Source organism: Balearica regulorum, chromosome 2 (genome assembly GCF_011004875.1).
Source record: "Balearica regulorum gibbericeps isolate bBalReg1 chromosome 2, bBalReg1.pri, whole genome shotgun sequence".
NCBI lineage: Eukaryota > Metazoa > Chordata > Aves > Gruiformes > Gruidae > Balearica > Balearica regulorum.
Window position 1 is genome coordinate 160,934,423 of NC_046185.1, and position 10,773 is coordinate 160,945,195.

At 42.0% G+C, this 10,773-nt stretch overlaps 1 protein-coding gene across 9 annotated transcripts in view; it reads left to right on the plus strand.

Annotated features, from left to right (window-relative positions):
• The window catches only part of PRKAG2 (protein kinase AMP-activated non-catalytic subunit gamma 2), a 223,771-nt gene that overhangs the window by 149,354 nt on the left and 63,644 nt on the right, over positions 1 to 10,773 (plus strand). For all 9 annotated transcript variants that reach the window (XM_075746692.1, XM_075746691.1, XM_075746694.1 and 6 more), the window contains one exon: positions 1,932 to 2,146. In XM_075746692.1, coding sequence (XP_075602807.1) covers positions 1,932 to 2,146 — 215 coding nt within the window. The remainder of the gene's footprint in view (positions 1 to 1,931; positions 2,147 to 10,773) is intronic.

Consider the following 10,773-nt stretch of genomic DNA (forward strand, 5'->3'; position numbering starts at 1 on the left):
CTCCCTCTTAGTGGTTTTACATTTGCATCAATTACAGCTACCATCCACCTCAACCCCCAGTCTGAGTGCTCAGGAAACATTTGGACAGCCATAAAAACACAGAAGATAAGAGCATCTTCCCCAGAACTATTTGTCTAAATTTGTCTGTAAGCAAAGACTGAACAGGCAAGTTAGGTGTCCTTTTAATCCTTCGGGACGTGGAACGCTCTCCAGTCCCACCGAAACCAGCTGAACTTGGGTTTTGATTCCAGCTGAATTCTTCAGTGAGAGCTAGGATTTTCTTTGAAAGAAAGAAATACATTACACTGCACCACTAAAACCTCTCCAAATAAACCACATCAGAGCCTAATTATTTTGCCGGTTTCTTGATGACTGATTCTATTCTCTTAAAGTTAAGTCTTTTCATATGTGAAAGCCATCAAGAAAGGCTGTTTCAGTGAAGAATGATAGCTAAAGAACAGTTACCTAAATTCCTCGTTAACTCCTTTAATCATAAGATCTGGTAACTCTTCCCAGATATGTCAGTAATAGTTTTTTCAAGTAATAGATCCCTCCCTGAGCTGCTGGATTTCTAGTCTTTTGAGTCTAGCATCGTAGTTATTACTGAGTTTTATTCTTACTTTCCGTCAATACTAAGTTTTCTTTGAAAACGTTGTCTGTGAGGTAAGATGTGATGCTGAGAGGTAACATGTACGAGTTGTACTAATGTGCTTTACCCTGGGCTGAAAGGAAGGAGCAGCGGAGGCTGCGTGTACACCAATGCAAAGCTTTTGGATGGGAAAAAAAATCTCTGGTGCATAAATCTGTTGTGGAGCCTTGCAAGCTCACACCGAGAAGATGAGCTAGACTTACCATGAAGATGGATTATCGTGTTCTCAGACACTTGTTTGAATGGCTTGGGATTGCATGCTTATTAAACGCTAGCTGTCTGCTCCCTTTTGACGGACTTGAGTCCCCCTCTGGACTAACTGATCATCTGCGCAAATCTCTAGAAGTACAAGAAGTGAATCAAATTCAGAGATCATATAGCCCACTTCAAAATATGTACCTCTCTTCAGCCTCACAGGTTTTACGCATTTAAGTCTGTCCTGATAAGACATAAGAAAATAATCCTTTGTTTCACTGACGTACATATATAACAAGAAACACAGATGTTGTAACTGGAATTTTCTAATTGGATGTGGATGTCTGCTGGTTCTTAAATGGATAATAAATATAGCTTGAATGATCTGTTTGATCACAATTCAGAACTGCCCTAAGAACATAACCTAAAGTACAGCTGGGGTAGATACACGTGTCAAATAAAACCAGGGTGCTCACAAGAGAAATGACCTGCTGCTGCTATTTGCAGTAAAAGATAGGAATAAACTTTCTTCTCAAAGGCTGCTGAAAAGTATTCTAGTTTGTATAAAGGCATTGCCAAGAGCCTTACAGAAAGCAGACTGAGGCTCCTGGGAAATATGCCCTGTTGCTTTTCGCCTCTTCTCCTAATTTCACTCTAGCTGTTGGCTGAGATATTGTTAAAATAATGAAAAAGAAGAAAAAGCAGCAATTAAAGCTCTTGAGCCATCTGCCATGAGATAGAAGTAATCCAGAGACTCACAGGAGTATTAAAATTATAACAATAAAGTAATACCAGTGCCGAGGATCATTTTAGAAATAAGAATCAGACAGGAGGTTAATGCAACACGAACCTCCAGCACTCTCGTCTTGCCACTGTGCCTCCCTGTAAATGGATCACAGTTCAAGCAGTCGAATGATTAAAAGAGTTTTAAGGGCCAAGTGGAGCAATTCCCTTTCATAAATGAGGAGGTGAGATATATCCTTCTGGTCTGGGGAAATGTGATGAAAAACTACAGGTTCACTGTAAAGCTGAGAGTTCTGTCTGCTTTTCTTCTGAACTGATCTTGGGTAATTATTCTTGTTTACAGCCTCTGGCCTCTCCTCTTCTCCATCTACCCCAACACAAGTGACCAAGCAGCCCACGTTTCCTCTTGAATCCTATAAGCATGAGCCTGAGAGACTAGAAACACGGATTCACTGTTCTTCACCTCCGGACACCGGGCAGAGATTTTCTTTGCCTCCATCTCAAAGTGCAGCCAAGCCTCCTATCATGACACCAGCTCCCTGTGCTACCTCAAAACCAGTAAGTAAAGCATGTCTCCAGTTTTCCACTGGGAAATGTACGGCGTTGTGTGTAACTGCTCCTTGTATTATGACCGACGGGCTGGAGCGTGTGTGTCCATACTGTGGAACAGAACAAGAACAATTTCATGTGCCTTTTAGTTCAGATATTGTCTCAGCGTCTCCCAGTATTCAGCTGACAAGGCACGAGGAGCCCAAAGGTGGCAGCTCCCCTTCTGGGTTACCCAAATAGCAGCTAATTTTTGCACTAGTCTCAAGCGAGTTTTGCAGTGGCTACAGATCCCAGCATACACTGCTGAGATGTCACTTTAGAGAAGGCTAAAATTTTATTTAGGATTGTCTTTTATGTCCCTTAGGAAGAGCTGATGAGAGAGCTAACAGCCAAGGAGAGCGTATCAAAAAGAAATTCACAGTATGAGCTGCAGGGGTTTGAGTTCCCGCTGCCTCTGGAGTCTGAGATGACTGGGACAGCTGGGGACTGGTGGCACTGGGTGCTGTCAGCCTCCTGCCCCAGCTCAGCGAGTAAAGGAAGACGGGCAGCACTGCCAGGGTGTTTATCCAGCCCCCCACGCAGTGGAGGTGACTTCATAAGAGTGGGTTCTGCAGCTCCTGGGAATGCGTGAATTCAGCGGTCCCTGGGAATTCCCGAATTCCAGCCTCTGATACTCTCCACCACAACAGCCACACTGCATGCCGTTGTGCCTCCTGCCCTCTCCTCGGCCAGCCTGAGCCTCAGAGGCATCACTGCTCTTCTCTTTTCGTCCTCCTCTGCCTTTTGCTCCTTCTCTCTTTTTCATGTTAATTCCTTTGCTATAACTTTATCTTTCCGTTCACCATTCCCCTGCCTCGTGGAACTAGCAGACTGTGCTCTGTCACCAGAGCTAACTACCCTGCATCTGTCTTTCCCAGCTTTTCTTTTTTTTTCCGCTCAGAATAGAAAATCTTAGATATTTTCTGTATCTAGAAACCTAGAAATGTAAAGGACAGAAAGGTTCATGAGGTCTGTTTCCCTGTTGAACGACTACAAATTCGGTTTCATTCCAGTTCTTAGTGATTTATTGAAAAGCAGGAAGTTTCCTCCCACTCACCCATGGGAAAACTGTTCCAGAACCTGAATAGGCTGACACGGCAATCCCCAAAGTTTTGGCGTTTGCGTTAGGTACCGCCACAGCAGCAGCAGCCGTTGTTAAGCAGAAGGTGTTTCGGTACTGGATCAGTGTTCATGTACTGCTTTCGAGTCCTTCACACAGTAAAACACATGCCCTATTTTGGGGACCCCTTCTCTGACAGTTAGGAAGTCTCTGCTTTTCAACCTGATTTTTTTTTTTCACGGACAGGTTACGACCATTTGCTCTTACAATTAATAGCCATTTTCATTCATTGTTTGTTACATCCTGTAGCCAACCTTTGTTTTTGTAGATTGAGTAAGCCAAACTCTCCTGCAAAATACAGACTTTTTGTGCTGCTGCTATGCAAAAGTAAATAATTAAAGTATTACATAAAATAAATCCTACATTTATAGTTAGGGAACTCCAGCATAACTTTTCTCCAGGCAACTCACTGCCTTTCCACGTAAACAGTAGTCTTGGGATACATAAATTATGAAACTCAAAGGTTTGTAGGACACAAAAATATTTTTGGTAGGTTTCAGTCAATCGGTCATATTATTTGCAGATGAACGTGTTTATCTGTGTTGTGCAGCTACAGAGGAGTCTTTTGTACCTGTTAGAATAGAAACGGGGAAACAACAGCATCTTAGCACATTCCACTGACCAAAATACTGAAAAGTTTGTTTTGTTTTGAATTATTTACTGATTCGGACAACATGAAGTCGAGTAGATGCCAGAATAAAGAAACAGAATTCTCTGCAAATATTTATCAACTGTTGTGCTTGTATGTATGCACAAGAGGGTCTGGATGGAAACTCAGTATGTTGGACACAATTATCTCCCATTCAGAAGATACAGAAATATATGTATATTAAAAATATATAGGCTGTATAGCACCTGAGTACCCTCTGTACTCACTTAGATCTGAGCACACCGAGTGTGCAGGGCTGCCAGCGAATCATTAGGGTTTTGTTTTACTTGGGAACAAGTGGCAGCAGCTACAGATGGGTGAGGAACAAAGCCCTGGGTGTTTCATTTTCAGCAGAGACCAGCGAGAGAGATGTGCCATGCTCTCTGGTAGGAGAAGCCGTTAGAGAAGAGAAAGGCTAAGTTTCTGCAGAAAGGCGTGGATCTGAAGCTGACTCACTCAGGACAGTCATGTCTTTTGATCCCTGGTAGTGATCTACCTAGCATTCCTTCACAAATATGACAGCAGTAGACCAACATTCTTGATTTGAGTACTGTATTTCAAACATTTCATTTATTCTGAGCTGTGTGTTAAGAAATAGGTGTTTTCACAATGCACATGCTAGAAACAAATCTGTAAAAGGCAAACTCAGTTTCTTGTTTACCTAGATCACCACTTCTTGGCATAACAATTCCAATTATCTTAAAAACACACTATAAATTGTATGATAAATGGTTTCATAGCAGCCGTGCTGTAGATGATCAGTTTAGTGATAGGGAAGCTTCTATGTTGACATCTGAAATGAGACGTTGACTCTTATCTACGGGGCTCTGTCAACTTAAATCTCGTTTACTTATTTCATTGTTTAACTAGTGATGATAATGTGTGAGATCCCAGAACTACTATAAATGATTCGTGATTCCTATATATATTGCAGTAGCAAAGAGGAACCCTTGGACCCAGACCCAGAATTATTATTAAAAAACCCACAGAACAGCAGGCAACTGTAGGAAGGTGCAGTATCAGGACTTGGAAGTAATCTTAGCCGTTTTTATAATTAACTGCGTTTAAAGCAAGCCGATTGTGTACTTGGTTTTTTTATGTCTGAGACCGTGGCGCAGAATGGTTAAATCTGTTCAGTAAGAGGGAAGGCATGGAGGAAAGAATAAAAACCTTTATTTCCCAGCAGATGTAATCAAAACCTTTCATGTTTTAGAAGCACTTAAGTGTATATTTTGATGTGATTTTTAAGCCTTAGATTCTGGCGAGGGGAAGAAGAAGTGGGAGACAGTTCCTGACAGAGGAAGATCCTCCTTCAGCGAGTGTCATCTCAACTCAGTATACAAACCTAAGCAATTAACCTCACGCTAAATGGATGTCTGTGATAATCACTAGGGTCTGGATTTATCCCACCTAACTTTAGAAACCTATCGGAGCGGCTTAACTTGGGAGTGTAGTAGCTCTAGTTCTCTCTATATCCCGCGGAGAGGCGTTTGCAGGGGATGAGTCAGATCTTCGGTGGGCTGCACAGCCTTTTGCGCTGATTGTAAAGGAGGTGACTCCGGGCGTTGCGTTTCTAAGCGAGGCACTTCTGTTAGGTGCCCAAAGCTAGATGTGATGAGGCGGTGACACACCTTTGCAAGCAGCTCTTGCAGGCTTTCCTCTGGGTGTGGAGCTGTTCTCAGTGGTTGAGTTAGAAGGTTATAATGAGAAATTCAGCTGATAAGAGATCAAAGCTATACCAAAAGATTACTGCACGCTACGTTAAGTGGGGAAGGAGCAATTTGATTTTTCACAGTACAGTTCATGACTCTGTACTTTGGCCTTGTGTTGTTTGGACTGTGTAACCTTCAGGCAATAAGTGGTAAATGATAACTCTTCGCTAATGTGACATTACTAACCATGAAAGGAATGTAGAGAGGTTGCAAATTCAATAACGAACATGTTTGCTGTGTTTCCGCTTTGCCCATATTTTAAAGTGGAATGTAGTGTGTTGAGCTTATTGTGGTTGTAGCCTTTTCATGGCATCCTTTCTTCTTCCGCTGATGCGTAAGATACTGTGAACATAGCAGCACTCCCTGTCTCCTGCAAACACAAACGTTTCTGTGGTACATCATTATCTGGCTTTTCTGGGTTTCCCCTTTCTGGGCATGAGAAGAGTCCAGGCCAGAGAAAGAAGATGCTAGTTCCAAATTGACAGGGTGCCTTTGAGTTCTCTTTTGGTGAAAAACAGAGCTGGGGCTTCCTCTGCTCAGAAGGAGTGACAAAGGCAGAACATGCTTACAAATGGCCCTTTCCGTACGATGGTGTAGTTAACCACTGTACTCCAAATAACTTCTGAGCCAAGTCATTTCCCAGAACGTTGGTAAAAAGAGGGCATCTCAGCCAGAACGGAGTCGGAGACTTTAAGCTCATGTGCAAGTCCTGTTAAACCTGCAGGTATAGCACGCAGGAAGAACTGACAGAGTCCAGCCTGCATCCATCGTACACATCCCTGTTGCTCCAGCGTATGGAAGGGGCGAGACGTGAAGTCTGGGACTCTCTTTTCCAATCTTAGATGCAGAGAGGGAAACAAGATTGTTGCTGCAGCTACCTGCTTGTTAAACAGTAGCACTTCCCTGCAAGGCTATTCATGCTGTTTCTTAGCCAAAATGTAGTAAACTCAAAAACAGGGCTGTTAACTTGTTCAGCATGAAAGACTATTACATCACACCCTGCCGCTGGCAAGGAGCCTGGGAACCAGGATGTGTGCAGCAGGTCCTTCAGTTTGGCTCTCTCCAAAAAGCCATGCCACCTATCACAGCTCCATAATCTAGCTGGCTGATTGAAGAGATTTAAATCTGATCAAGAGAACAGAAATGTGTTCTTTGATTCCGATGATGTCTTTAAAAAAAAAAAACAAACAAACAAAAACAAAACACCAACAGGCTGGGAAAAAAAGGAATGCAGTCTGCAAATGTACAAGAACTCCCTGTTTCAGCGTTCATGTGGTATAAGGCAGTATGTTAGAGTGCCAAGGCATTACTGTGATTCAGCTTTGAGTTACACCACAGTAAACTGATGACAGAGAGTAGAGCCAGAAAGGCTGTCATTGACCAGTGAAGAAAGCTCTTGCAGTGGTCTTGCGTCCAGGCCAGTTTTAAGTGCCTTCATACCAGCACTCCTTTTGGGAGACGATTCTGTTCTCTGACAGATCCTATGGGCTGTAACAAGCCATCACGGTTTGAACATTTCTCCCTACTGGAACTGTTGCTGTCCACGTGAAAGTGTGTTTAATTTAAAAATGGTATATATTTGTCCAACAGTTGACATGTAACTAACTAGTTGCAAACCTAGGAAAGTAGTAGCTTTTTGAAGAACTACGTAAGAATGACATACAATATTAATGGGAAATGTTTTGAGCCCACCTGATTTGAACTCAGTTTCCTTTGACAGAGCATCACAGTAGCTCCATGGAATTCAATATAGGCATACAGGAGAATTATTTCATATGGTTGGAAAGTCCATAGTGAGATTCAGTGGGACATAAAGAATAAATGAACCAGTAAACTCACTTGGAACTGAACATTACAAAAATAGAAAGCTTCAGCTCTACCACACCACTTCATTTTAATTACAGCTCCCGTTTTATTAATATTCTGTTCTCCCACTTGTATTTTGTATCACGTTTGTTATTTTCCTCCCCTTTTAGTATTTAAAATATGCAACAAACATCTTACTAGCCATTTTCTATTGGTTAATTTGCTTTTTTTTAAAGCTACTTCTTTGGTTTAGAAGAAAAAATGTCCAGTCACAACCTCCTCAAACACTGGTTTCCATTTGTATTCTGGCTGCAGTGTTCAGATTCATGGCAACCAATCTTAGGATGCAGAGAAATTGTACTGCATAACAATGATTTTTTTTCTGCCCTGAGGAAATGTGTGTGTCAGCTTGTGGGTTTTTTTCTGCAGCCACAGAGATAATTTAATTGACTATCTATGGATTCGCTCAGTGCAGAATTTATTTTAATGGCATAAAGTCCTACAATTCCTGTTCCTCCTAGTCCTAGATCAAAAGGAGAAAGGCTAGGTGGAACTCAGAATGCTGAGTCCAATCAATTCCCAGCTGCTTTGGCAGCTCTCATAAGGCTATAAGTAGCTAAGGCAGTTAAAACTAGAGCATCTATGAGTCTTTTTTAAGGCACACATTGGTACCAAAATCATGACCCCAGCATCTTGAAGACAGAGTTATTGGCTTAAAGCTAAGTTACTTTTATCACCCCAAGTCCTGCACTGTGTATGGTATAAAAAGGCTAAACCTCGGGATCTGGCCTCATGTGTCTATATAAATAGGTATCTTTTGAATAAGTAACATGACATGAGAGGGTGCTTTAAGATTGACAGCCTGGTTTTACCCATTGAACTGATTTCTCACGGCACAGTATGTTTCTGAATTTTAGACTTGTTAATTTATTGTGTCCTGTTATTTTGCTAGAAGATCAGAACTTCTCGTAAGAGTAAGCTCCATTAACGATTAGAAGCCCGATACATACTCTCCGATTTAATGTAAAGCTGCAGCTTAATGTGGGATTGCTGACAGTTTCTTACCAGCTATACCTGGGCAATTTTGGAACACAAAAGTTATTTACCATCCAGGCTATTTATTCACAAAGCAGTAGGGATTATAGACCAAAGTCTTTCCATGAGAATGGAGGAGAGATGCACAGTTTTGAACCTGTTCTGTTGCACCGTGCCTGCTTATGTATTGGACTAAAGTGAAAATACATCCAAGAATAAGCAAAAAATGCTTATGGGAGCCTTGCTGCCTTCATCTCTTTTAGCCTGCTTTTCTCTATATTGTATTTTTAGATCAACGGCCAACAGAGCTTTAAAGAATGTAAAACGCTGGTTGATAGCAAAAAGACACGGACTACGTAAAGCAGTGATGCTCCCTTCTCACTTCTTCACAACATTCGCCAGTCCCTTCCGCTGACAGGATGAAATAAACTGTTGAAGTTGGGACAAATAAGGGGGACATCACAAGCACCACTCACTTCTGTATGGCTCCTTTCCCCCAGTTTTTGTATTTTATAGTGGCACTATCTGCTTCAGCACGAGGAGAGCAATACAGCTCTTTAAAAATACAGCTTGTGCCTGTGGTTTTTTTACTTTTAAGATTACAATCAAGCATGTTTGGCCATTTGAAAGTCAGCTGCATGGGCTGCTGACTCAGAAGAGGACTAGATACCATCTTGGCAGCAGCTTGGAAAAATGTTTCCATTGTGCTGGTGAAATGAATACAAAATATTGATTCTTTGAGCTTGTTCACAACAGCATTCTCAGCTGGTACTGAGGGTGGGGCCATGTGGAAGACATTTGTAGGAAGACAATAATGATTTGTACAGTGACCAAGGTATGCATAATCTTATTTTATGATTAACAAAGGACAAGGCTCCTACCATATGGGGCTTATAAGCTGAAGTGTAAACCGGTGAAGTAATCAACAGAGAGTAAAAGAGAAAAGGTAATGGAGGCAGAAGGTCAGCAAAAGAAGGGGAGAGGCAGAATTCAAGAGAGGAGGTTTTAGTTTAGTCCTTTTGCATGTTTAGGGTTACAGTAAATTGCCAGTGATAAGGTTAATACCTTAGACTTTTGAAATTTTTACCTATCATACTTTTTCACTTAAAACTGCACAAGCCAGGGCATCTGCAGCATGTAGAAATGTACCTCAGAACAGAAAGTTACTAATTGCTATTTTGTGGTATATGAGCACATACGATCCGAGCAGAAAAATAAACATGATTTTTGCCCTGAGGACCTTATTGTCCAAGAGCCCGATCTAGCAAAACAGGCCAGGCAAATTCTAAAAACTGTAAGAAAGCATTGGCCTAAACAGGATTGTTCCAAGCGCTTCCTCCAGTATGTGCTTGCTGAATAGATTCGAAGCATAGCCATAACCTAGCTAGCAATGACAGAAGGCGTTGAAGAAAGGTAACCTGAAGGTTACAGCACCAAGTTTGGCTGAGGTTGCTATGTATTTATGTTGCTGAATCTCAGGTGCTGTTTTGTTTTGGTTAATGTCAGTGTGATGATGGCCTCGATCCAGGAAAGCACTTAAATATGTGGTTAACTTTAGGTACGGCAGTACTCCTGTTGGAGTCAACAGTACTACAGCATTTAAAGCTACGTGCATGCCTTGTCACTTTGCTGGATCAGGGTCTTTGTACAATTTTTATTTCTACTAAACCACAAATGACTAGCACTAGTACTGAAGATGAGAAAGGAAGCTGATGGACAGACAGTGGATGGAGGAGTTGAGGAAAACATTAAAGGTTCAGAAAAGACTAAGTGAGGAAAAGAGCTTGGGAATCAGAAACGAAGAGAGCTCCTGGTGACAATGGAAAATAGCTGATCACTGAGTGGCAGGGAGAGCAGCAGCTGCAAGATTGCTATCTGCCTGCTGTTGTGTGTTTGGCCTTTCAGGCTTCGGGTATTGGGATTGTATTTACTGGGAAACATTCGTGGTGTGTACTACCTCAGGCTCCAGCTCCTTACATAAATGGAAACAGCTACTGACAAAGAAAAGGCTTATGAAAGAAGATGAGAGATTCCTCTCCAGTCGCCCTGCCTTGAGCACGCTGATACCAACCACACGCAGTACATCCCAACAGACCTGCTGCACACAGGGACAGGATGCTGCCAAAGCTGATTTCTTAGGGAGCACTGTGAGGAAGTTTCCACGGAGAGCGCACAGCTTTCTTTCCTGGAATATGTCTTCAGAAAGAGACAGCAGGATGCCACTGAACACCACTTTGGTACAAAAGGTCATGAAACAAACTGGTCACCAAGTAGT